Here is a 27,451-nt window from a genome sequence, read left to right as displayed (position 1 = left end):
CGAGAGAGATTTGCATACCAAGAAGGCAGTGCAGGCAAATCTCTCTCGTGCATATTCATTGTGGATATCCTGAAAACCTGTCCTGCCAGTAGATCTCGAGGACCGGACTTGGGCAGCCCTGGTCTAAACCTTTCTTAAAACTAGCTATGCTATCTGCTCTTACCACATCCTCTGACAAAGCGTTCCAGAGCTTAACTATTCTCCGAATGAAAAAATATTTCTTCCTATTGGTTTTAAAAGTATTCCCTGCAGTTTCATCGAGTGGCCCCCTGGTACAAATTCACAGCTCTAGGCTCAGTAATCGCATTGACAGATAAACACTGAAAAGCCCATCAAAGCATCCCAGTCTCCCTTTTCCTTCATAACATTAAATCCATTTCTAGACTGCATCACCTTTAAGTTCTATGCGGTTTACAAAAGATTAGCTAAGAATACATAATTAGAAATAGTGAGGAGTCTAGCAGCCCAAGAACTTTGAAAATAAGTAAGTCTTCAACTGTCTCCTTAGCTTCTATCTTTAGCCCTGCTTGCACCACCTCGTTCTGCAGACTATCGCCTGCCAAGCAACTATTCCACAAAGCACCCATGAAATATGACAATACTTATAAGAATTCATTTGATACCGCTAGCCTCATCTGTCTGAGCTGCTGTAAGCTGAACAGCAAAGCCACGTTGGGCCTGTGGATCAGACTATAGCTAAAACACAAAGCAGGAGTCTCCTTGCAACCCTAGGCTTTCAAGAAAGCTGAGCATATCATTATTAAATGTCACTGAGCCACAGATCAGCACAAATGGTTTTCTTCTACATAAGTCCATCACACTATGGAGGATATCACTGTTTACACGCCCAATGTGGGTGTTTTCCCGACAGCTCCATGGCAGGTTTTCCACAGATGTTTCCTAGAAAGTCAAAAAGAAGAAAACTTTATACAAACAATGTTGACAACTAAACCACAAAGTAAAGGCAAAGGACTACGTAAGTGAGGATGTACTTAAGCTGCTCCTGCACAAAGCACTTCCAGGATACAAGTCTACTTTTATTTGGGCCTCAAAGACTAATATTTCAATAAAAACTTAGATAAAGTTGATCAACAAAAGGTTTTAAAGGAAATATTTTACTCAGTCTGATACATGAAGCCGTACAGGGCTTCACGTTCCAGTGCTATCAGTTCAGAAACCCTTAATAAGCACAAAATATTTGCCCCTGCTTGAAACATTATGCTTGAAACATAATGGCCCTCATTTTACAAACTCTATTCACATTTGATACATGCATAAACCAGCACTTAAATGCTTATCTTGCATAAATGTCTAAGTTCCCAAAAGCCAGGATATGCATGAATCAAATCTAATTGCATGTAAATGGCAAGGGGGTGGGGTCTGGATGTGTGATGGGTGAGACAAGGACACTGAAAGTTCATAGACTAAGGCCTGGATTCTTAAACGACGCCGTTGTCAGTGGCTGCCAATCACGCAAAGGTGTCATTTGGAGGAACAAAACCAATGTCAAATCCGACCCTTACCTTGCTTAATACATAAAATATACTGATATTCCAGTATCGAGCCAGATCTTGGAGAAGAGATTTCATGTAGATGCTTTCAACCGTGCTGAAGCATCCAACCAAAGTTACAAAAGTTTCATCCTCTTCATTTTCAGTAATGCATTGCAGGATGGGGAGCATCGGTGCTAAGCCAGTCCCTGAGGTGAGCATGAGAAGCTGGCCATACTAGAAAGGATAAAGATATTTATAAGCATAGACACTGCTTTATGTTACAGGGCAACAGCAAATATGGAATAAGGATTGACCATGTATTGACTCAGCTAGTAAATGCATCACTATGATTTCTCTATTTCTGTCTACTAAGCTAGAAAATAATCAAAGAGTTTAAAGCCTATATTCAAGTAGATTTGAAAATAAACAATTTAGCTAACTAACAATGTAAAAGAAATGTGGCACAGGCTGATTCACTCCAAGTCCATGGCAGATCTATGCGCAACGGGTCCTGGGTGATGGAAGAGCAAGGCTCCCTCTAAGGATTGGCCGGGTGTGTTCAAATTTTTCCTCATGTGAGCAACAAATTCTAAAAACTAACAATTTTCCAGATTTGCAAGTATTTTTGTGAGTGACGCTCCTAAAATGTACGAGCGATTTGCTCATGTGCTCAACTTAGAGGGAACGTAGCGGGAGGGGAGTTTCTTGGAGACTGATGAGATTGTCTCACCAGGCAGTACAGGAGAAAAACCAGGACCCCCTTCTAAGCAGAAAAGATGGATGGCTGTGAGTGAAAAGAACTACTTACTAAAAGAAAAACAGAGCCCTCCCAGTTTCATTCATAAATCCCATTTGTAGTAAGATCTCAACAGGACTCTACTTTCTGTCTTTCGATTATGTAATATTTTCTTTCTCTGTTTTTAATTAACTGCATGAATTCTGTTGAATGTGTAGCATAAACACCACATTTCTATACAGTGATGAGGTCTTCATCTTCTGTGGAACATTGCAAATACCAAGCTGTGAATGCAACACCTCAAAATTATTAATAACAATTATCCCAGTATGAGATTGAAGTTTAATACACGGTGTACAAGTATTTCACCATAATATGTTTTCATTCCCCCAGAATGCGATGAGGTAACAATTAAGCATGGGAAATGATTTTAATGAAGCCCAGGGGGGGGAAAGGGGGGGCTTTGCTTAAGACCACACAATGACAGTGGAGCATTCAGACTATATCTGGGTCTTGATTCAGTACGTTTAGAGCTGTGGTCACATTTTGGATTTGTAGGTACTTGGAGGGCCTCAGAAAAAATAGTTAATGTCTTATTACAGAAATGACAATAATTCACATGTGCACTCCATCCATGCGCCACTCAGATTTTCCCCACATCCACATGAACTGGCAACAGATCACGGTGTTTACTCTTCCAGTAGGTGGCATTCTATAAGAAACCACTTGTGAACACCACCAGTGAGTAGCAGATCACCCTGCACATGCCTTCCTGCCCCCTGAAACTAGCATCATCCCTTTAAATTCCAGCCCACATCGCCCGATTCGCTCTTGAAATGGGCAAAGATATCACTGTTTTAGAATACCAGAAAGTGCTTCTTTGCTATCCTCCCACCCGTCCCTAAATCACATTCCACTGCATACCCCTCGGTCAGTCTATTATGAATCTCCAATCACTGAGCCTTATGGAACTCACTCCCAATTACAGTTTGGGGAGAACTGTCCATTAAACATTTTAAGATAGGCTTTTTGTACAGGTCTACTCGGACTGATTTTGGATTGTCCTTGCAGGTTTTATTTTGCAAGCATCTACTCCTCTCTCCTGCCTTTGAACCTTTATCCTCTTTTCTCCTTTTTTTAGTTCAAAAATTTTTATTGAGTTTAGTATATAAAGTACAATAAATGTTATCGAGGCAAGAAACATGCATCCCGCACCAATGCAAAGATTCACGAAATATTATCTACATAATATAATACAGCAGGCAGACCTATGCCTATCTATAAGGAGGAAAGTAGCAGCACACCACGCGGCCAAAGTACATGTAATATCCAAAACACAGAGAGACACCGGAGCCATACACCTACAGCAGGGGAAGGGAACTCCGGTCCTCGAGAGCCGTATTCCAGTCGGGTTTTCAGGATTTCCCCAATGAATATGCATTGAAAGCAGTGCATGCGAATAGATCTCATGCATATTCATTGGGGAAATTCTGAAAACCCGACTGGAATACGGCTCTCGAGGACTGGAGTTCCTTAACCCTGACCTACAGGAACACTGGGAGCGAGCCATAAAGTAAGAGCCAGGTTGAGATGATGATATCCATGGCTCAGCACTTGAACTCAATGTCGTCAGCCTGTGTTGCAATAGGAGTTAACTGGACTCCATATTTTAGTATAGGAACTCATGGCCTTATGTTTTTCCGCTATAACACTTTCATATTTTACTGTAAGGCCTAGCGTATTCCACCATGTGTTGTAATTCGCCTTAGACGTGTCTTTCCAGCAATGTAATATGTTTTTAAGGGCTAGAAATATCAATATGTTGAGCAGTAGCGCATTATGATCAGGCAGCGCATGCGGGAGGCCATGATGACACGGTATAATAAGGCGTAAACTCAGAGGTTCTGACATGTTTAAGATTTTAGAAATAGTTTCCTAGACTTTATTCCAATAACCTACTAAGTGTGCACCACAATCATAGATCATATGCGCTAAGGTGCCCTCCTGCAAGTTACAAGACCAACACATGGGAGAAAGACCAGTTAAGATTTCTGCTGTTTGATTCTTTCCTATCAACCACTGTATTTCCTTTCTATGCTATTATTTGTCTGTACACTGCCTTGTCCTGGTACCAGTTAAAGATGGTATAGTAAGTTGAGAAATAAGAGAAACGTGCAAATGGAGAACAGCTAGGGTAGAAGCCTTGGTAAGCAGTGCTAGGCTCACAACTTGTGTTAAGGAAGGTGGAAAAATGGCCTAAGTGCATACGCTAAGGTCACTTTTTACCGCAGTTTGATAAAAGGCCCCAATGGTTTCTACTCAGGACTTTTCAAGTTTATTTAGGTTTCATAAACCGCTTAACCATCCTAAGCAGTTTACATAATACAAAGCTAAAAAATCATTTAAATCAGGGAGACTAGACATAAATAATTAAAATAATATAAGAGACTATTGATGGTACAAACAAGGGGGGAGACTGCATAGGATACAAAAGGAAGATGGTGAGGGTTGCATCAATTCATAAAAATAAAAAACTCTCAGCTTTCATGCCAGTTCCTGAAAACACTACAATCCCATAATGAAATCTGTAACGGCATTCTTTCCATGAAGCTTCTGTCTCGCTCCAGGGTCCAACAACTAAGTTCTAGCATCCATTTCTGTTTGCTCCTTCTGCCCCAACCTGACGCTTTTACAAGCAGCCTTCCAATTACCTTCGTCTGTTTTCTGAACCCTGACTTAGAGTTACCATATTTAGAGCTTCACAAACCTGGACACATGGCCCCACCCTGTTCTGCCTCAAGTCCCGCCCCCAGCCCTGCCCCCTCAAAGCTTTGTCTTTTTCCCCCGACGAACTCCAGTCGCATCTGGAGGGCCTCGAGCATGCGCAGATGTGTGTGATGTCATCCGCACATGCTCAGAGCCCTCCAGATGTAGCCGGAGCTTGTCGGGGCTTTCCAAACCACGGACAAACTGCCGGGTTTTGGGAAGTCCATCCGGGAACCCAGACAGTCTTCTAAAAAGAGGACATGTTTGGGTTTTCCTGGATGTCTGGTAACCCTACCCTGACTGCTTTCTCCATTTCTGAGCTCATTTCCTGCCAGTTTAGCACTCAAGAACTACAACTCCCAGAATCACTATGAACTCACTTCCTTTCAGAGCTTCCCATATTCTCTTGAGCTCTCTGTGGCTGTGAATTACCCTATAATCAGTAACAAGCTATTCAGCATATTACAGTGTTATTCCTTATAACTAACTTGATTAGGTTCATATGGGAAGCCTCCAAATGGTCCTCGCCAAAAGAGCAGATCACCTTCTTGCCAAGATTTTATGTACTGCGACATCAGCCCATTGTCGTAGCACTAGAAAAATTAAATGGAACACCAATCATGTGTCTGGAAAGTCCAACACTATTCTTTCAAATGTTAGCTACTGAATTCCAGCCAAGGAGTCTGCTACAGTGACTTTTTGCACGATGAACGTTTCCTAAACTTCTGTTTTCTGGCAGAGCATTTCACTGATTCAGAACCTTCTGTGGGGCTACCTGTTGTTGTGGATAACTGCTAAGCAAGTCAGAATTAAAGGGATTGGAACTTGTATACTGCCTTTTGCGTACTTTTACAAACACCTTCAAAGCAGTTTACATGCATGTACTTCAAGCATTCTCCCTATGGAGCTCATAATCGAAACGAAAATACGTCTAAAAACCCACCTAAATTGGCAGGTGGATGATCAAAAAGACAGGTCGTCCAAGTGCCGATAACCGAAACAGGTTTTAGACATATCTAAAAGCAGCTTAGGCCTTTTCAGTGCCGCTGTAAGCCCAGAGCTAAAAGGGGCGTTTTAGGAGGAGTGGTGAGGGCGGTATTTGGACAGGACATGGGCTGACCTAGACTTAGTCATACTGCAAGTATAACCGAAAGTTTAACGAGACTGCCTAGACGGAACTTATACTTAGGCGATCTAAAAAACTGGTCTAAGTACCCGGAAGGCATCCAAAATGACCAGATAACCACTGCAGGAACAAAGTCCAGACCTCCACACACTCCCCCAGTGATCACTGATCCCCCCCCAATAACAGCCATAAAAATCGGAATAAAAAAAGTACATCTCCCTCCAGAACATCAGCACCTGGCATAGGAAAGCCTAGTAGAGCTTCACACAGATGTCTTAAATAGCCTGGAGGGTGGACTAGTGAACCATAGAGAGGAGGACCCAGGCCCATAAGCCACTCTAACCACTGCATTCATGTGGAACATGTGCACTCACCAAAACCCTACTGTACTGCCATATAGGTGCAACCTGCAGCCATAAGGGCTATTGGGGTTATAGACAGGTGGGTTTAGTAGGTTTTGGGGTGTTTGGGAGGGTCTTACCATGACCTGCAAGGGAGTTGTGGTGAGATGTTTATAAGAACATAAGAACATAAGCAGTGCCTCCGCCGGGTCAGACCATAGGTCCATCATGCCCAGCAGTCCGCTCCCGCGGCGGCCCAAACAGGTCACCTGTCTGAATCATCAGAAGGGGCCCCCTTGCCACCCCGGTTTCCCATTGAAGTCCTATCTTCCCATCGAAGTCCTAACCCTCCGGTTTTGCACATGCACGACCTGGTCGGGTTTCTATACTTATTTCCTGGATACTTCTCTCAGTATCCCACGATCCCTTTATCCCTCAGGAATCCGTCCAATCCCTGTTTGAATCCCTGTACCGTACTCTGCCCGACCACCTCCTCCGGCAGCGCATTCCAAGTGTCCACGACCCTCTGGGTGAAAAAAAACTTCCTTGCATTTGTTTTGAACCTATCTCCCTTCAGTTTCTCCGAGTGCCCCCTCGTACCTGTTGTCCCCTTCAGTCTGAAGAATCTGTCCCTATCCACCCTCTCTATGCCCCTCATGATCTTGAAGGTCTCTATCATATCTCCCCTGAGCCTCCTTTTTTCCAGGGAGAAGAGCCCCAGCTTATCCAACCTCTCGGCGTATGGGCAGTGTTCCAGCCCTCTTACCAGTTTCGTCGCTCTCCTTTGGACTCTCTCAAGCACCGCCATGTCCTTCTTGAGGTATGGCGACCAATACTGCACGCAGTATTCCAGATGCGGACGCACCATCGCTCGATACAATGGCATGATGACTTCCCGCGTCCTGGTTGTGATGCCCCTCTTTATGATGCCCAGCATCCTGTTGGCTTTTTTCGAGGCTGCTGCGCACTGTGCAGATGGCTTCAGTGATGCATCCACCAGCACACCCAAGTCTCTCTCAAGTCTGCTGTCTCCCAACAATGCCCCCCCCATTTTGTAGTTGAACAACGGGTTCTTTTTCCCTATATGCATGACCTTGCATTTTTCCACATTGAAGCGCATTTGCCATTTGTCTGCCCAGTCCTCCAGCTTCTCCAGGTCCCTTTGCAGGTCCTCACACTCCTCCCTGGACCTAACTCTGCCGCACAGTTTGGTATCATCTGCAAATTTTATGACCTCGCACTTTGCCTCTTTTTCCAGGTCATTGATAAATATGTTGAAGAGTAACGGCCCCAGCACCGATCCCTGTGGCACACCGCTTGTGACTCCCCGCCAGTCAGAATATTGGCCCTTTACTCCAACCCTCTGCAGTCTACCCGACAACCAGTGCTCGATCCATCTGTGCACATCTCCTCCCACCCCGTGGTTCCACAGCTTCCTAAGCAGTCTTTCATGTGGCACCTTGTCGAAAGCCTTTTGAAAATCGAGGTAAATGATGTCGATGGGTTCCCCATTGTCCACCCGACTGCTTATTCCCTCAAAGAAGTACAGAAGGTTCGTTAAGCACGACCTTCCCTTACAGAATCCGTGCTGGCTTGTTCTCAGTAGACCATTTCTTTCAATGTGCTCGCAAATGCCGTCCTTGATCATAGCTTCCACCATCTTCCCTACAATTGAAGTCAGGCTCACCGGCCTGTAGTTCCCAGGGTCACCCCTCGATCCCTTCTTGAAGATAGGTGTGACATTTGCCAATTTCCAGTCCTTTGGTACCTCTCCAGTTTTCAAGGATAGGTTACAAACATGCTGGATTGTGCCCGCTATTTCCTGTCTTAGTTCCTTCAGAACCCTTGGGTGGATCCCGTCCGGACCCGGTGATTTGCCGCATTTTAACCTGTCTATCTGTTTGAGGACATCCTCCTTACTTACCTCTATGTGTTCCAATTTTTCAGCCTGTTCCCCACTCATGAGCTCCTCTGAGTCCGGTATATTAGATGTGTCCTCTCTCGTGAAAACCGATGAGAAGAACGTGTTCAACCTCTCAGCTACCTCTTTATCCTCCTTAATCACTCCCTTCCTATCCCCATCGTCCAACGGCCCCACCTCCTCTCTCGCTGGTCGTTTCCCCTTTATGTAACTGAAGAATGCCTTGAAGTTTTTTGCCTCCCTGGCCAGCCCCTCTTCGTATTTCCCTTTTGCTTTTCTAACCTCTCGGTGGCATTCTTTTTGGCATTTCCTGTGCGCCTGGTGGTTTTCCTCCGTTGGGTCCTTTTTCCATCTCCGGAAGGATACTTTTTTGTCATTTATTGCCCTCTTTACTTCTGCTGAGATCCAAATCGGGTCCTTTGACCGCTTGTTCTTGCAGCCTTTCCTGAAATTGGGGACGTACATTTTTTGTGCTTCTTGCAGGGTGTCCCTGAATAGGGTCCAGGCGCTTTCCACAGTCTCCATCTTAAAGATATTTCTGAGCTTCTTCCCCACCATTTTCCTCATAGCAACATAGTTCCCTTTCTTGAAGTTGAGCGCAGTTGTTGCGGTCCTCCTTACTATGGGTGTCCCCCTTTCTAATGTGAATCTGATCGCATTGTGGTCACTGTTGCCTAGTGGTCCTCCCACTTCTACCCCGCTTGCAGGCCCCCCTAATCCGTTCAGGATGAGGTCAAGAGTAGCACTCCCTCGCGTCGGTTCCCTGACCAGTTGCTCCATGAAGCAGTCCCTCACAGCTTCTACAAATCCTGTTTCCCTAGTGCAGTTGGAGTGACCCGTACTCCAGTCTATCCCCGGGTAGTTAAAGTCCCCCATCACTGTTACATTTCCAGTCCTGCACTCCTGTCTCAGTTCAGCTTCCAAGTCGTGTCCGACTCCTTCTGGCGTACTAGGTGAGCGATAGTACATCCCCAGTTTTATGTCTGCACCCTTGTTTCCCGGCAATTTGACCCATAGCGATTCCAGCCCCTCTGCCTTCTTTGCCATATCCATCCCGACTGAGTCGATAGAGTTCTTTATATATAGTGCTATGCCTCCCCCCTTCTTGTGGGTCCTGTCCCTCCTGTAGAGCTTGTACCCCGTCAGCGCCACATCCCATTGATTCTCCTCAGTCCACCATGTTTCTGTAATTCCAATTATATCCAGGTCTTCCCCCTTGGCCACGACCTCTAGTTCACCCATCTTGGCCCTGAGGCTTCTTGCATTTGTGTAGAAGCACCGCAGGTCTCGTCGTTTTTCCTCCACCTCTGCATTCACCTCTGCATTCACCTGGGCCGCCTCTCCTGTTCCCTGTACTTCTGCTTTGCCCTCCGCCTTTACCCTTGTAGCTTTCAGCTTCCCCACATTTCCGCCACTCCACTTCCCCGCTTTTCCTCTGGGTTTTCTTGCCCCCTCCTGGGCCCCGGCCTCTGTTCGATCCCCCTCGCCTTGTTTAGCCCCTATAATGCCCTCAGCTTTCGCTTTCTTGCCATCCAGTCCCCCTGTGTCTCCATGCCCCTCAGTCTCCTCCTTCTCCCAGCAAGCTCCCTTTACCTGTTGTTTCCCTCGCTGTCTGATCATGAGATCCACCGGTCCCTCTACTTCTTCCTTGCAGTCAGCCTGTTCAGTATCTGTTCTGGATACTGTTGTCCGAAGCGTCAACATCAGATCAGCTGTCGGCTTTCCCCCTCTCCTCAGTTTAAAGCCCTCTCGATCTCCTTCCTCACATTGGCAGCCAGTAGTCTAGTTCCCTCTGTGCTCAGGTGCAGGCCATCCCGCCGGTAGAGCTTACTCTTTCCCCAGAAGGACGTCCAGTTCCTCACAAAGTGGAAGCCCTCCTCCTGGCACCATCTCCTCAACCATGCATTCACAGCCTGGAGGTCTGCCTGCCTCTTTGCATCTGCTCTCGGTACAGGTAGGATCTCTGAGAATGCTACCCTCCGGGTATTCCGCTTCAGTTTTCGTCCCAGGACCCTGAACTGGTCAGTCAGCGTGGCCATGCTGAAGTTCCTCCGGCTCACATCATTCGTTCCGACGTGGATTATCACCGCTGTCTCCTCTGTCTCTGCTCCATCCAGGATCCTCTCGATCCTATCAGAGACGTCTCGTGTCTTGGCCCCTGGGAGACAAGTCACTAGCCGGTCCTCCCTTCCTCCAGCTACGTGACTATCTACCTCTCTCAAGATCGAGTCTCCTACCACAATAGCAGACTTCCCTTTCCTCAGCAACCTCCTCTGTCTCAGGTCCGTGTCCTCGGTGTAGTGTGGTGTCTCACCCTCGGGGTCTCGGTGAGTCACGGTCTCCTCCTCTTGTGTGGTTCCTCCGCTAGGTCCTTCCTCGGTTTCGCCTTGTGGATCCTGGGTCTCGTCTGCCGACATCCGTCTGTGCAGCTGCTGGTCCTGTCCTTCCACCTTCCTATAGGCCTCCTCGATGAATTTCTCGAGGTCCCTCACCTGGTCCACAATGAGGCCTGCTCCGTCTGTGTCCTCGGTTGGCCAGCTCGTCTCCTCTGTGTTGCGCAGTTCCTCCAGTCCCTCCAGTTCCTGGACCTTGACCCTCAGTCTGCCGACCTCCATCCTCAGGCTTTCCAGTTCCTGACACCGACCGCATATGTATGCCCGCCTCCCGGAGGGGAGGTAGTCATACATATGACACTCGACGCAGTAAACTGGGTAGCTCTGCTGGGTTCCTGTAGCCTCCATTTCTTTCTCCTTGTTCCTACGGTCCCTCGGTGGTTGAGAGTGGCTTTCGGCTTGCAGCTAGCTGAAAGAGTAGAGAGAGAGAGAGAAGGATGACAAGCTGAAGGGTTGAGAGAGAGAGAGAAGAATGAGAAGCCTAAAAGTTAGAGAAAGAAGAAAATAGTGAGAAGAAACAATTTTTTTTTTTTAAAGTTAAAGTTAGGTTTGTTGCTGGGCTGCCTGGGCTCCTTCTCAAGGCTCCTTCGCAAAGGCGCTCTCGCTAAGGCGAGCGCCTTTACCGCTCGCCTTCGCCGCGCGCCGAACGGCTGGGCGCCGTTGGCTCCCTTCCTCTTAAGGGGAGCCCGGGCCGATGCGACCTGTGACGCGCGGGGGTGGGCGGAGCTAACTCTCGCCGCGACCCCGATCTGCCTGCTTCCTTAGTCCTCCTCCCTTCGGCGTCCCCGGCTCACCTCTCCTCAGTCGCTCTGCCTGGAACTACAAAGCAACAATATAACAAGCAGCTACAGCTACAAGAATCGCCTCTGCAGTTCGCCTCGTGTCCCGGCTCCCTTCCTCTTAAGGGGAGCCCGGGCCGATGCGACCTGTGACGCGCGGGGGTGGGCGGAGCTAACTCTCGCCGCGACCCCGATCTGCCTGCTTCCTTAGTCCTCCTCCCTTCGGCGTCCCCGGCTCACCTCTCCTCAGTCTCTCTGCCTGGAACTACAAAGCAACAATATAACAAGCAGCTACAGCTACAAGAATCGCCTCTGCAGTTCGCCTCGTGTCCCGGCTCCCTTCCTCTTAAGGGGAGCCCGGGCCGATGCGACCTGTGACGCGCGGGGGTGGGCGGAGCTAACTCTCGCCGCGACCCCCGATCTGCCTGCTTCCTTAGTCCTCCTCCCTTCGGCGTCCCCGGCTCACCTCTCCTCAGTCTCTCTGCCTGGAACTACAAAGCAACAATATAACAAGCAGCTACAGCTACAAGAATCGCCTCTGCAGTTCGCCTCGTGTCCCGGCTCCCTTCCTCTTAAGGGGAGCCCGGGCCGATGCGACCTGTGACGCACGGGGGTGGGCGGAGCTAACTCTCGCCGCGACCCCGATCTGCCTGCTTCCTTAGTCCTCCTCCCTTCGGCGTCCCCGGCTCACCTCTCCTCAGTCTCTCTGCCTGGAACTACAAAGCAACAATAAAACAAGCAGCTACAGCTACAAGAATCGCCTCTGCAGTTCGCCTCGTGTCCCGGCTCCCTTCCTCTTAAGGGGAGCCCGGGCCGATGCGACCTGTGACGCGCGGGGGTGGGCGGAGCTAACTCTCGCCGCGACCCCGATCTGCCTGCTTCCTTAGTCCTCCTCCCTTCGGCGTCCCCGGCTCACCTCTCCTCAGTCTCTCTGCCTGGAACTACAAAGCAACAATAAAACAAGCAGCTACAGCTACAAGAATCGCCTCTGCAGTTCGCCTCGTGTCCCGGCTCCCTTCCTCTTAAGGGGAGCCCGGGCCGATGCGACCTGTGACGCGCGGGGGTGGGCGGAGCTAACTCTCGCCGCGACCCCGATCTGCCTGCTTCCTTAGTCCTCCTCCCTTCGGCGTCCCCGGCTCACCTCTCCTCAGTCTCTCTGCCTGGAACTACAAAGCAACAATAAAACAAGCAGCTACAGCTACAAGAATCGCCTCTGCAGTTCGCCTCGTGTCCCGGCTCCCTTCCTCTTAAGGGGAGCCCGGGCCGATGCGACCTGTGACGCGCGGGGGTGGGCGGAGCTAACTCTCGCCGCGACCCCGATCTGCCTGCTTCCTTAGTCCTCCTCCCTTCGGCGTCCCCGGCTCACCTCTCCTCAGTCTCTCTGCCTGGAACTACAAAGCAACAATAAAACAAGCAGCTACAGCTACAAGAATCGCCTCTGGAGTTCGCCTCGTGTCCCGGCTCCCTTCCTCTTAAGGGGAGCCCGGGCCGATGCGACCTGTGACGCGCGGGGGTGGGCGGAGCTAACTCTCGCTGCGACCCCGATCTGCCTGCTTCCTTAGTCCTCCTCCCTTCGGCGTCCCCGGCTCACCTCTCCTCAGTCTCTCTGCCTGGAACTACAAAGCAACAATAAAACAAGCAGCTACAGCTACAAGAATCGCCTCTGCAGTTCGCCTCGTGTCCCGGCTCCCTTCCTCTTAAGGGGAGCCCGGGCCGATGCGACCTGTGACGCGCGGGGGTGGGCGGAGCTAACTCTCGCCGCGACCCCGATCTGCCTGCTTCCTTAGTCCTCCTCCCTTCGGCGTCCCCGGCTCACCTCTCCTCAGTCTCTCTGCCTGGAACTACAAAGCAACAATAAAACAAGCAGCTACAGCTACAAGAATCGCCTCTGCAGTTCGCCTCGTGTCCCGGCTCCCTTCCTCTTAAGGGGAGCCCGGGCCGATGCGACCTGTGACGTGCGGGGGTGGGCGGAGCTAACTCTCGCCGCGACCCCGATCTGCCTGCTTCCTTAGTCCTCCTCCCTTCGGCGTCCCCGGCTCACCTCTCCTCAGTCTCTCTGCCTGGAACTACAAAGCAACAATAAAACAAGCAGCTACAGCTACAAGAATCGCCTTTTTGTGAAGTTCACAGCAGTGCCCTGTAAGGTGCCCCACTGCTCTGTTGCCATGTCTGGGTGGCCAGTCCATTACTTTGCTGGCCCTTCCCACGTCCAAAAGGTCTTGTTCTAGGTGTTTTGGACTTGGACGAATTTTTAGACGAGAATGGGGTATAAAGATAGACGACTTAGTGGCCTGGACGATCAAATGGCTGGACGTAGAAGTAGACGATTCTCGAAAAAAAAAAAAAAAAAAAATTTGGATGTATTTTTCGAGAATGGACTTTGAATGTTCAAATGCAATTACAATGACTAAAAATGGAGTTTTTCTTTCCATTTAAATTAGATTTTGGAAAAAAAAATAAAAATATTACCCCCAACGGTTTCTCCAAATGAAATGCTACGTATTTGGAAAGTGTAAAATAGCAATATTTACCTTTATTATAACTTCAAAATAATTTTCAGCATTCACAGGGTTAATCGGCGTATAGGCACGCTGAACTTCTAAACCATTTACCATCCCTCTAAGAAAACAAACAGGAGCAGAGCAAACAAGAATATTATAATGATGCCTTTCAAGCCAGGTCTCTGTTGTGTTAGCAGCACAAAGCCTGCTACTCAGTTACAATGCCTAGCAGTAGAGAATGACACAGGGAAAAAATTTGTCCCTGCCCCCACCCCGTGTTCGCCAGCTAGGCTGGTTCTGGGTGTTGAAAGAACAGCCCATAGTGCTCCTGTTTTAAAGAAATTACATAGGTTGCCGATTGTTTTTTGGGTTCAACATAAACCGGCTTCTTTTAAAAAGCAGCGCGACAACAGCCCCGAAGCCGTTTAAATCTCTATGGGCTTCGGGGCCCATAAGCGCAGCCGTTAGCGCGGCTTTGTAAAAGAGGACGAAAATGATCTCTGTAATTTATTAAACTATTTACCATAAGAACATTAAAAAAATGTATTGTTGTTAAATTTTTTTAATGTTCTTATGGTAAATAGTTTAATAAATTTTATTACTAATAATGACTGGTGTTGCCATTCAGCAAATTACATATAATTGGAAGGATTGGAGGAGATTAAATTATAACTTTTGGTGGAATTCTTTATGCCATATCTATAAAATGGAAATATTTATTGCTATACAAAGGGGATACTTTAAGAAATTTCAGGATGTGTGGAAACCATTAACAAAATATTGTAAGGATTAAGTCAAATTATTTCCCTTTTATTTATCAGTTCAGGATGTAGGGAGGGGGGTATTTTATTATTACATATATTATATAATAATGGAATATATGGTTGGGAGGGATGGGAAAGGGGAAGGGATAAAAATTTATATAATGTACCAATGATTGTTTATAAGTGATGTATTTATTGTTACTGTGAATGAATATATTTTACACTTAATGTAATTTTGAAAATGAATAAAGAATTTAAAAAAAAAAAAAAAAAAAAAAAAAAAAAAAAAGAACATTAAAAAAAACTTTACTGGGTCAGACTAATGCTCCATCAAGCCCAGTAGCCCATACTCACAGTGGCCAATCCAGGTCACTAGTACCTGGTCAAAATCCAAAGAGTAGCAACATTCCATTCAGAATCCTAAAGAATAGCAAGATTCTGGAATCCCAACGAGAAGCAATATTCTACGATACCGATCCAGGGCAAGCAGTGGTTTCCCCCATGTCTTTAATAACAGACTATGGACTTTTCCTCCAGGAATTTGTTCAAACCTTTCTTAAAACCAGATACGTTATCCGCTTGTTCCACAACCTCTGGCAATGCGTTCCAGAGCTTAGCTATTCTCTGAGTGAAAAAAAATTTCCTCCAATTGGTTTTAAAAGTATTTCCCTGTAACTTCAACGAGTGCCCCCTAGTCTTTGTAATTTTCGACAGAGTGAAAAATCGATCCACTTGTACCCGTTCTACTCCACTCAGGATTTTGTAGACTTCAATCATATCTCAAGACAAACTGGAGAAAATATTTCTTCACACAACTTGTAATTAAACTCTGAAGTCTGCTGTTGGAGAATGTGGTGAAATCAGTCAGCTTAGCGGGGTTTAAAAAAGGTTTGGATAACTTCCTAAAAGAGAAATCCATAGGCCATTATTGAGATGGCTTGGGGGAAATCCAGTGCTTATTGCTAGGATAAGCAGGATAAAATCATTCGGGATCTAGCTAGGTCCTTGGGACCTGAGTTGGCCACTGTTGGAAACAGGATTCTGGGCTCTTCGGTCTGTCCTAGTATAGCAATTCTTATGTTCTTATTAGCTACAAAAGTACAGGCAGTGAGTGGCAAGTACTATAATCATCACACACACACAAGCAGTCCCCATCCTGAAGAAATACTACCTTAGCACAATATGCTGTCCTAAACTCAGCTGCAGGCTTCTACCTCTGGGCAGCTCAAAGCGATAAAGATTGGTGTCGGATGTCAGCCGCTCCACACAGCTTAACTTGAAGGCCGTGAAGGTGTCTGAATTCAGAAGTAGCAAGTCGCTCTTCTGCAACAAAAGACATTAGACTGGCTAAACAGAAGGATGAAAGATGTTCACTGTATCCCCCCCCCCAAAGACTTCTAGTTAGCTAATTGTTTGGCACACATCTCTTCTGCCACCCTAGGTCCAACACACCTTCTTACCATTAGTGAAAGGCAAGAAGGAAAAGTTATAAAGGAAAATAATGTCAACACAGAAAGCTAAGTTGGGTGAGACTTGTTTGAAACAAGCATGGTTTCTCACTTGCATCAGGGTTTGTTTTTTTTTCTGTAGAGAGGGACTGATCCAAGCACAGATCCTCCCAGAGCTCAGAACAGAGTTGAAGTTCTGAACATCTACAGCCCTTCTTGTGTGCACCAGTCCCCTTGGTAACTTAGTTAGTTTCATAGTTCAAGAAGTGGGAGGGACTGTATGTCTGATCAATCCTACTGTCTACATAAACCAGTTGTTACAAATAAGAAACAATGCTTTTGCCATGGACTAGCAGGACTGAGTTAGGCACATAAGATGATCCCCAAGTAGAGAATGACACGGTGACAAAATTCATCACTGTTCCCACAGATAACCGTGGGAAACCATCTCCTTGTCTTTAAGTAGATGGGTAGAATAAGAGTATGAATGGGCTCAGCCACTGACCCTGAAGCCTTGCATCGAAGAATGCTGGTATAGAAGGACTGAGGTTGGGATAGACACTAAAGAATGACAGTCTCTGGTATCCAGAGCCGATATTGTGATGTCATGATGCTTTACTCCACCAATAAGAACCAACCTCATCAGTGATATCACAATGGCTTCATTATCTTATACTTGGCTCACATAAGAATCAGAGTATGAATGGGCTCAACCACTGACCCTGAAGCCTTGCATTGAAGAATGCTGGTGTAGAAGGACTGAGGTTGAGACACTAAAGAATGACATGGGATACTGGGACATGCCATACTGGGACAGACCGAAGGTCCATCAAGCCCAGTTTCCAACAGTGGCCAATTCAGGTCCCCAAGTCCCAGGCAGAAACCCAAAGAGTAGCAACATTCCAGAGCTGAGATTGTGATGTCATAATGCCTCATTCCACCAATGCCTAAAAGTCAACCTGATCAGTGATGTCACAATGGCTTGATTGTCCTAGACTTGGCTTGCATAAGAATCAGAGTATGAATGGGCTCAGCCACTGACCCTCAAGCCTTGCATTGAAGAATGCTGGTGTAGAAGGACTGAGGTTGAGACACTAAAGAATGACATGGGATGGTTTCCCACAGTTATCCCCGGGGACGGGAACGGTGATGAATTTTGTCACTGTGCCATTCTCTACTCCCAAACTCAAGGCTGCTTAACTCATTATGAACTGTCCATCATTCAGGAGCAGTCCCATTGTCAAGAAGTCGTGAGAGTTGATAATGTTACACAGAGAGGTTAGCCAGCATAGTTTGACTAAATGCACTGCCTCGGATTGTGAACTGCTCTAAAAAGTAGTGCTGAATGAAGGTATGAAGCAAGGACAGTAGGGGTGTCACCTTTAGTAGGCCTGAGTAGGTCACGAACTATCCATTCTGAACAATATTGTCATGGCTGCTGCAAAACGTCCCACAGCACTAGTCTGACTGACATCTGCTAAATGAAGTTCACAAACGTATATGATCATATCACTCCTGTTGATAAGTTTACACTGGTTGCCTGTACATTATAGATCTAAATTTAAAATTCTTTGTCAGGCCTTTAAATCTCTACATTATGCAGCTCCATCATACTTGGCTGCTGTAACCATTCCATATACTCCAACATGTACATTACAGTCAGTTGACTCTCGGAGACTGGTACTTCCGTCACCAAAAACGGCTCATTATGAATCAACTCGTAATTCTGCGCTTTTTTTTCCTTTTTATCTCCAATCTTATGGAATGACCATCTACAAGTTATTCAAAGTGAACTTTCATTTCCAAAATGTAAGTACATGTTGAAAACTCATTTTTTTCCAATTTGGCATTTAATTTAGGTAATTTTTAGATTGTCAGTGGACATGAGAAGACTGAATTCACAAGATCACAACAAAAAGGGTTCTTTTTCTCTCTCCTCAATATTTAGATTAGTTCTTTCCTAGTGATAATGGCGTTCTTTTCTTGTTTTAACTCATTTTATTGTGTTTTGTAAGCCACAGTGATCTGTTATAAATTGTAGGATACCAAATTTTAATAAACATACAATTCCCACACAACACAAAAAGTGGCAGAAAACACAGTGGGAATGACCAAATGTAAAGAACTGATGATCCAAGATCTTCCCCCCAAAAAAAATATGCTATTATTAAACACCTTAGGATTATACAATGGTTGTAAGGTATGGACTGAATTTGGGCCCTGTTTTGGCACAATTGCCTTCATCAGGAATCTAATCAACTAAGAAAAATAAAAAATATAAATGTATAAAATGTTTAGAAAAATAAACATCATAGATTTAATACTTTTCTAGCCAACACATACAGGTTGAAGATCTCTTGAATTCCCGTTTAGATGGCCAGAGTCAGATTGATTTGTTAGAAACACAGAAACATGATGACAGATAAAGCCAAATGGCCCATCTAGTCTGCCCATCCTCAGTAACCATTATCTCTTTCTCTCTCTGAGAGATCTCACGTGCCTATCCCAGGCCCTCTTGATTTCAGACAGAGCAATGTTACTTACCGTAACAGTTGTTATCCAGGGACAGCAGGCAGCTATTCTCACTAGTGGGTGATGTCATCCGACAGAGCCCCGATACGGACGTCTCACAAGCATGTCTTGCTTGAAGAAACTCAGAAGTTTCGAGATGCCCGCCCCGCGCATGCGCCAGTGCCTTCCCGCCCAATGGTCCGGGCGTGTCTCCTCAGTTCCTCCTAGCAGAGAAGCCAACCCAGGGGAGGTGGGTGGGATGTGAGAATAGCTGCCTGCTGTCCCTGGATAACAACTGTTACAGTAAGTAACATTGCTTTATCCCAGGACAAGCAGGCAGGTATTCCCACTAGTGGGTGACCTCCAAGCTAACCTCAATGGGATGGTGGGAGAGTTGGCAACTTAGGAGAATAAATTTTGTAACACTGTTTGACCAAACTGTCCATCCCGTCTGGAGAAAGTATCCAGACAATAATGAGAGGTGAATGTATGAACCGAGGACCAAGTGGCAGCCTTACAAATCTCCTCAATCGGTGTCGATCTGAGGAAGGCTACCGAGGCTGCCATTGCTCTGACCTTATGGGCTGTGACCTTACAGCGAAGGGGCAATCCAGCCTGGGCATAGCAGAAAGAGATACAAGCTGCCATCCAGTTTGAGATGGTGCGCTTCGATACAGGTCGTCCCAACTTGTTTGGATCAAAGGAGACGAAAAGTTGAGGAGCAGTTCTGTGTGGCTTGGTGCGATCCAAATAGAAAGCCAAAGCACGCTTACAGTCCAGAGTATGAAGAGCTGATTCTCCAGGATGAGAATGAGGCTTTGGAAAAAACACTGGAAGTACAATGGATTGGTTGAGATGAAATTCAGAGACCACCTTAGGCAGGAATTTAGGATGAGTGCGGAGGACCACCTTGTCATGATGGAATACTGTGAAAGGTGGATCCGCCACTAAGGCCTGAAGCTCACTGACCCTGCGAGCAGACGTGAGGGCTACTAGAAAAACCACTTTCCAAGTGAGAAACTTTAGCGGAGCCTTGCTGAGAGGCTCGAAAGGAGGTTTCATAAGCTGAGAAAGGACAACATTGAGATCCCAAACCACTGGAGGAGGTTTGAGAGGGGGATTGATATGAAAAAGTCCTTTCATAAATCTGGAAACCACAGGATGAGCAGAGAGAGGTTTCCCTTGTAGAGGCTGATGGAAAGCCGCAATAGCACTCAGGTGGACACGTATAGATGTAGACTTGAGACCAGACTGAGACAGGTGTAGAAGATAGTCCAATACAGAGGATAAGGAAGCTCGCTGAGGCTCCTTAGAATTGGAAACACACCATGAAGAAAATCTAGTCCATTTTTGGGAGTAGCATTGACGAGTAGCAGGCTTCCTGGAAGCCTCCAAGACATCCCTCACCGCCTGGGAAAACTGGTGAGGAGTTACGTTGAGAGGAACCAAGCTGTCAGGTGGAGAGACTGCAGGTTGGGGTGAAGTAGAGATCCCTGATGCTGAGTAAGCAGTGAAGGAAACACTGGAAGAAGAAACGGCTCCCTGCTGCTGAGTTGAAGTAGAAGGGAGAACCAAGGTTGTCTGGGCCACCGAGGAGCTATCAGAATCATGGTGGCATGGTCGGACTTCAGCTTGACCAGAGTCTTTTGAATGAGAGGAAAGGGAGGAAACGCATACAGAAAGCGATTCCCCCAATCCAGTAGAAAGGCATCTGCCTCGAGATGATGAGGAGTGTAGATCCTGGAGCAGAATTGAGGCAGCTTGAAGTTGTGGGGAGCCGCAAATAGGTCAATCTGAGGCGTCCCCCAATGTGCAAATATCTGATGAAGGGGCTTGGAATGGAGTGTCCATTCGTGAGGTTGGATAAGACGACTTAGGTTGTCTGCCAAGACATTGTCCTTCCCCTGAATGTAGACAGCTTTGAGGAAGGCATTGTGGCGGACCGCCCAATCCCAGACTCTGAGAGCTTCCTGGCAGAGGGAGGCCGAGCCCGTGCCCCCCTGCTTGTTGACATAATACATGGCGACCTGATTGTCTGTGCGAATGAGGACCACCATGTTGTGAAACAGATGTTGAAAAGCTTGAAGAGCATTGAAGATAGCTCTGAGCTCCAGAAGATTGATTTGATGGAGTCGGTCTGCACTGGTCCAGAATCCCTGAGTGCGAAGACCATCCAGATGAGCTCCCCAGGCATAGGTCGATGAATCGGTTGTGAGAACCTTCTGGTGGGGAGGAGTGTGAAACAGCAAACCTCTGGATAGATTTGAAGAGGTCATCCACCAAAGTAGAGACTGCCGAAGAGCAGGAGTGACTATGATGTGCCGAGTCAACGGATCTGACACCTGAGTCCATTGAGAAGCCAGGGTCCACTGAGGAATTCTGAGATGGAGTCTGGCAAAAGGCGTCACATGAACTGTAGAGGCCATGTGGCCCAGGAGGACCATCATGTGTCTCGCTGAGATGGACTGGCGAGAAGACCCAGACTGGCAGAGATGAAGAAGAGCATCCATGCGTTGAGGAGGAAGGAATGCCCTGAGTCGAATGGTGTCCAGGACCGCCCCGATGAAAGGGAGAGACTGGGTAGGCTGTAGATGAGATTTGGGGAAGTTGATCTCGAAGCCCAAACTCTGCAGGAAGTAAATAGTGGCCAGGGTCGCCGAGGGGGCCTTGATGAGCCAGTCGTCGAGGTAGGGAAATACCTGAAGACCTCTGGTCCGGAGTGCAGTGGCCACCACCACCAGACACTTCGTGAAGACTCTGGGAGACGAGGACAGGCCGAACGGCAGCACTCGGTACTGCAGATGTAGATGTCCCACCCGAAATCTGAGGAACTTGCGAGAGGCCGGATGAATAGGAATGTGAGTGTAGGCCTCCTTGAGATCTAGAGAGCATAACCAGTCGTTTTGCTCGAGGAGGGGATAGAGAGAAGCTAGGGTCAGCATGAGAAATCTCTCTTTGACCAAGAACTTGTTGAGGACCCTGAGGTCCAGAATGGGTCGCAGGTCGCCCGTCTTCTTCGGAACAAGGAAGAACCGGGAGTAAAACCCCCGGTTGTGCTGGTCCACAGGGACCGGCTCGACGGCACGAAGCCGGAGCAAAGCTTGAGCTTCCTGAAGAAGAAGGGCGGTCTGAGTCAAGTTGGAAGGATACTCTCTTGGAGGGTGGTCCGGAGGTACCCGATGGAATTGAAGAGAGTACCCCTCCCTGATGATAGTAAGGACCCAGAGGTCGGTGGTGACAGCCTCCCATCGATGATAAAATTGATGGAGGCGCCCCCTAATGGGAAAAACAGGAGGAGGCAGAACGAGGTTGGTTATGCCCTCTAAGAGACAGTCAAAAAGGCTGAGGAGCCTTGGGGACAGCAGACGGCTGAGGCTTTTGCTGAGTTTTCGGAGGAGGCTGCCGCTTCGCTGGTTGCCTCGCAGGAGGAGCTTGCCTTGGTTGACAACGCCATTGATAAATCAAGGGCGGTCGAGAGGGTCGAGACTGCTGAGGCTTCGGCTTTGGCCGAAGAATGGACTGAAAGGACTTTTCATGATCAGACAATTTCTTCGTGACTCTCTCGATGGATTCGTCAAAAAGATCCGCCCCAGCACACGGAACGTTTGCCAGACGGTCCTGAAGATTCGGGTCCATGTCAATGGTACGCAGCCAGGCCAAACGGCGCATCGCCACAGAGCAGGCAGCAGCCCGGGCCGAGAGCTCGAAGGCATCATAGGAAGATTGCATCAACTGAAGACTACCTCCTCGAACTCAAAACGAGCCTGGGACTCGATGTAGGGCGTAAACTTCCGAAGCACAGGAAGAAAGAATTCCAAATAAGTGGCAAAGTGGAAACTATAATTCAGAACTCGGAACGCCATCATAGAATTCTGATAGATGCGTCGTCCAAACTTATCCATGGTTCTGCCCTCGCGGCCCGGAGGCACCGAAGCATACACCTGGGCTGGATGAGACCGCTTGAGAGAGGATTCGACCAGAAGGGACTGGTGCGAAAGTTGAGGACCCTCGAAGCCCTTATGATGCACCGTGCGATACCGAGCATCCAATTTTCCAGGGACCGCAGGGATACAGTAAGGAGACTCAAAACATTTCATGAAGGTCTGCTCGAGGAGCTTATGCAGAGGCAGGCGCAGGGACTCGGCTGGGGGATGAGGCAAGTGCATGGTATCGAGGTACTCCTTGGAGTATCGAGAACCAGAATCGAGGGTAATGTCCAGGTCATCCACCATTTGTCTTAGAAACGAGGTCGTCGAGAAGGACTGGAAGAAGACGAGGCCTCGGGCTCTACAGAGGCCTGCGAACAACAGGGTGAGTGAAAAACATCGGGGTCTTCGAACTCCGGACCCGGAGGAGGAGACACAGCTGAAGCAGAGTACCCCATACGAGGCAATTTCTTTTGAGGAGAGACGGTCGAGTGCCGAGAGGAATGCCTGGAAGAGTGCCTGGATCGATGCCCCTCACGATGCCTGGAGGGGGATCGAGACCGCCAGTGAGAATACTGATCCCCAGAAGCCTCCAAAGAGCAGATAGGACTCGAGGCCGTAGATCGGAGAGGCGGAAGATTCGACGCCTCCCGAGACACCGCCCAGGCTTGATAGGGGGTTCGGAAGAACTCGTCCTGTTTCTTGCTATGCCCAGGACTGGGAGGCCCCGAGGGTGGATGCCACACTGCGTCATGGGGAGGGGTAATAGGCTCCAATGGAGGCAAGTCACTAAGGGAGGCCTTCCTCGAGGGAATCGGCTCCAAGGGAGGCATGTCACTAAATGAGGCCTTCCTCGAGGGACCGGCCACCGACCGCCGCTCCTCCTCGCCGAGCAACGAGGTCGTGCGTCGCGGAGGAGGAGGAGGGGGCGGCCCGCCCCTCGGAATCGGAACTGGGAGGTCACCCTGGATCGTGGCAATCAGCCGGGGTCCCATGGTGGTCATGAGTTCCACAAACTGAGCCTCCAAAATGGACCACAACGAAGCCGATATGGAGGGATCCGCACCAAAAGGGGGCCCTTCCGCACGGTCTCCGCGCTCTTTCGGTGCCGAGTGCTTTTGCTTGCCAGCCTTCGGCACTTTGAGCACCACCGGTGGAACTGTAGGGGTCGGTACCTGTTCTGAGGAGACGGAGGAAGGCACCGGCGCCGAGGTCGAGGCCGAAACCGGTGTAAACGATGCCGGTTTCAGAAGGCCCGAAGCAGCAGGGGAGGCAGAGGGCTTCGCAGACGGAGTCGAAGCACCAGTCTATGTCGAAGCCGAAGGATCCAACACAGCTTCCATCTTGAACATCGACTCCCACAAAAAACAGCGGTGTTTAAACGCTCGCGCTGTGAGAGTGGAGCATGGCTGGCACGATTTCAGAAAGTGGTCCGGACCCAGACACTGCAGGCAGCGTCGATGCGGGTCCGTGAGCGAAATTGCGCGCTGGCACTTGCTACACTTTTTAAAACCAGTGATCGGCCGGGACATAGGCCGGAAAACCTCCGCTGCAAGGTCGAAGGCGCGGGGCCCAAGCCTCGCGGCCGACCTGGTGTCGGAAGAAAATTTTTTTTTTTTAAAAAGAAATCAAAGAAAGAAACAAACGCATGGCAAGAGCAAAAGAACTCAAACCGCGGCGATGCAGAAGGCGAAAAAACGGGTTCAATTGGCGCAGAATTGAAGTAAACTTCTCAGCTCCACGGAAGAAAAAGAACTGAGGAGACACGCCCGGACCATCGGGCGGGAAGGCACTGGCGCATGTGCGGTGCGGGCATCTCGAAACTTCTGAGTTTCTTCAAGCAAGACATGCTTGTGAGACGTCCGTATCGGGGCTCTGTCGGATGACATCACCCACTAGTGAGAATACCTACCTGCTTGTCCTGGGATAATTTCTGTTTCCACCACCTCTTCCAGGAGACTGTTCCATGCATCTACCACCCTTTCCAAACAAAAGTATTTCCTCAGATTACACCGGAGCCTATCACCTCTTAACTTCATCCTATGCCCTCTCATTGCAGAGTTACCTTTCAAATTAGAGACTCGACTCATGCGCATTTACATTATGTATGTATTTAAATGTCTATATCATATCTCCCCTCTCCCGCCTTTCCTCCAAAGTATACAGATTGAGATCTTTAAGTCTGTCCCCATACGCCTTATGATGAAGACCACATACCATTTTAGTAGCTTTCCTCTGGACCGACTCCATCCTTTTTATATCTTTTTGAAGGTGTGGCCTCCAGAATTGTACACAATATTCTAAATGAAGTCTCACTAAAGTCTTATACAGGTGCATCAATACCTCCTTTTTCCTACTGGCCATACCTCTCCCTATGCAACCTAGCATCCTTCTAGCTTTCACCGTCACTTTTTCAACCTGTTTGGCCATCTTAAGATCATCACTTACAATCACAAATCCATTTGCATCTTTGCTTTCCTAGGCAGCTTACAATTAAAAATAAAAAAAACATACAGCACATTTAAAATAAACAATTACTTCCAAAAATTTAAACCAATGGCCATAATGAAGAAAGAAATGCATGGAACTTACCACTTCTTCTTTCTTCTTAGTCAGAAGACTGCTATCATTCTTCTCTTTCGCCTCTTCCCATTGTGCCAGTTCCTTCTGATACACATCAAATACACAAGGCTTGCATCCGCTGCCACAGCACTGGTTGGGTAATGGTTCAACAGGTCTGAGAGACAGCCAGTCTTCATCACTCTCACTCATCACCTATATAATATCAAAGAGGATCCATCAGACTACATTCACAAAGTTTTTCATCTAATCATATCCTCTAATTCATGATTGCATTTTAAACTTCTGTTAAGTTTAAAATGTAATCCTGTAATGGATGGATCAGAAATTGGTTGGCGGATAGGAAGCAGAGGGTAGGAGTGAAGGGCCACTACTCGGACTGGAAGAGGGTTTCGAGTGGTGATCCGCAGGAGTCGGTGCTTGGACTGCTGCTATTCAATATATTTATAAATGATATAGAAACAGGGACGAAGTATGAAATAATAAAATTTTCAGACGACACCAAACTATTTAATGGTGCTCGGACTAAAGAGGACTGCGAAGAATTACAAAGGGACCTGAACGAGCTAGGGGAGTGGGCGACGAGATGGCAGATGAAGTTCAATGTAGAGAAATGTAAAGTATTGCATGTAGGAAGCAAAAACCAGAGGTACAGCTATACGATGGGAGGGATGTTATTGAGTGAGAGTACCCAAGAAAGGGACTGGGGGTAATAGTGGATAAGACAATGAAGCTGTCGGCACAGTGTGCAGCGAACGCAAAGAGAGTGAATAGAATGCTAGGTATAATCAAGAAGGGTATTACAACCAGAACGAAATAAGTTATCCTGCCGTTGTATCAGGCGATGGTGCGTCCACATCTGGAGTACTGCGTCCAATATTGGTCGCCGTACCTTAAGAAGGATATGGTGATACTCGAGAGGGTTCAGAGGAGAGCGACGCATTTGATAAAAGGTATGGAAAACCTTTCATATGCCGAGAGATTGGAGAAACTGGGGCTCTTTTCCCTGGAGAAGAGGAGAATTAGAGGGGATATGATAGAGACTTACAAGATCATGAAGGGCATAGAGAAAGTGGAGAGGGACAGATTCTTCAAACATTCGAAAACTACAAGAACGAGGGCATTCGGCAAAGTTGAAAGGGGACAGATTCAAAATCAATGCTAGGAAATTTTTCTTCACCTAACGGGTAGTGGACACCTGGAATGCACTACCAGAGGGCGTGATAGGACAGAGTACAGTATTAGGGTTCAAGAAGGGATTGGACAATTTTCTGGAGGAAAAGGGGATAGAGGGGTATAGATAGAGGACTACTACACAGGTCCTGGACCTGTTGGGCCGCTGCGCGAGCGGACTACTGGGCACGATGGACCTCTGGTCTGACCCAGCAGAGGCATTGCTTATGTTCTTATTTTTTCATGTTTACCTTGGAGCCATCATTTCTTACTTAAAAACTTTGTTCACTCCTTTTGCCTCAAGGATGTAAGATTCACCTCTCCCTTCATGCAGAGTTTAGATTTGCTACTATTTGGGGTTCCAAAATCTTACTCTTGAGATAATGGAATGTTGCTACTCTCTGGGATTCTAGAACCTTGCTACTCTTTGGGGATTCTGAATGGAATGTTGCTACTCCTTGGGTTTTGACCAGGTGTTAGGGACCTGGATTAGTGACCGTGAGAATGGGCTACGGGGCTTGATGGACCATTGGTCTGACCCAGTAAGGCTATTCTTATGTTCAGTTACCGGTAAGGTTTTCAGGATGCCCACAACGAACATGCACACACTACCTCCATCGTATCCTGAAAACTTTGCTGGTTAGTCGTTTCACGAGGCTTGCATCGAGATGCCTCGGACTCATCAGCACGCTTTCCTTACGCCCCACTAAGGGCGATTAGGTGGCAGGATCAGGGCGCCATCTGCCTGCAATAACTACAAACTAGCCCCTTCCCGCTACTGAAACAGTCGCGAGCCCCTTCCACTCCCCTGCCCAGCGCGCGCGACGTCCGACACCTGTGACAAGGCCACGCCAGTTCCACCTCCCGCCCTTTCTCAACCGACAGCACGGCGTCCGGAACTCCTCCATGGACCAAGGCCGCTCTCCAGGGCTCCTCCGCATCTTCTCCAACCGCGGCCCAGGGTCACCGGAAGCCAAGAAGGAACACCGGCGC

At 47.8% G+C, this 27,451-nt stretch overlaps 1 protein-coding gene across 2 annotated transcripts; it reads right to left on the bottom strand.

The window, feature by feature from the left end:
• Positions 1-144: 144 nt before the first annotated feature.
• On the bottom strand, positions 145-27,426 carry LOC117346537 (NADH-cytochrome b5 reductase-like). Of its 2 annotated transcripts, XM_033916272.1 has the most exons (7): positions 27,294-27,426; positions 25,298-25,480; positions 15,992-16,143; positions 14,087-14,174; positions 5,484-5,588; positions 1,524-1,727; positions 145-900 (listed from the first exon to the last, which is right to left on the bottom strand). In XM_033916272.1, exons 2-7 carry the CDS (start codon positions 25,475-25,477, stop codon positions 697-699), a joined length of 933 nt encoding a protein of 310 aa, XP_033772163.1. In that variant the 5' UTR covers positions 25,478-25,480; positions 27,294-27,426; the 3' UTR covers positions 145-696. The 2 variants fall into 2 exon arrangements, with proteins under 2 accessions (XP_033772163.1, XP_033772164.1); XM_033916273.1 differs by lacking the exon at positions 5,484-5,588.
• Between the last annotated feature and the right edge of the window lie 25 nt (positions 27,427-27,451).

Source organism: Geotrypetes seraphini, chromosome 12, assembly GCF_902459505.1.
Source record: "Geotrypetes seraphini chromosome 12, aGeoSer1.1, whole genome shotgun sequence".
Taxonomy (NCBI): Eukaryota; Metazoa; Chordata; class Amphibia; order Gymnophiona; family Dermophiidae; genus Geotrypetes; species Geotrypetes seraphini.
This window is presented reverse-complemented; position numbering and strand designations above follow the sequence as displayed.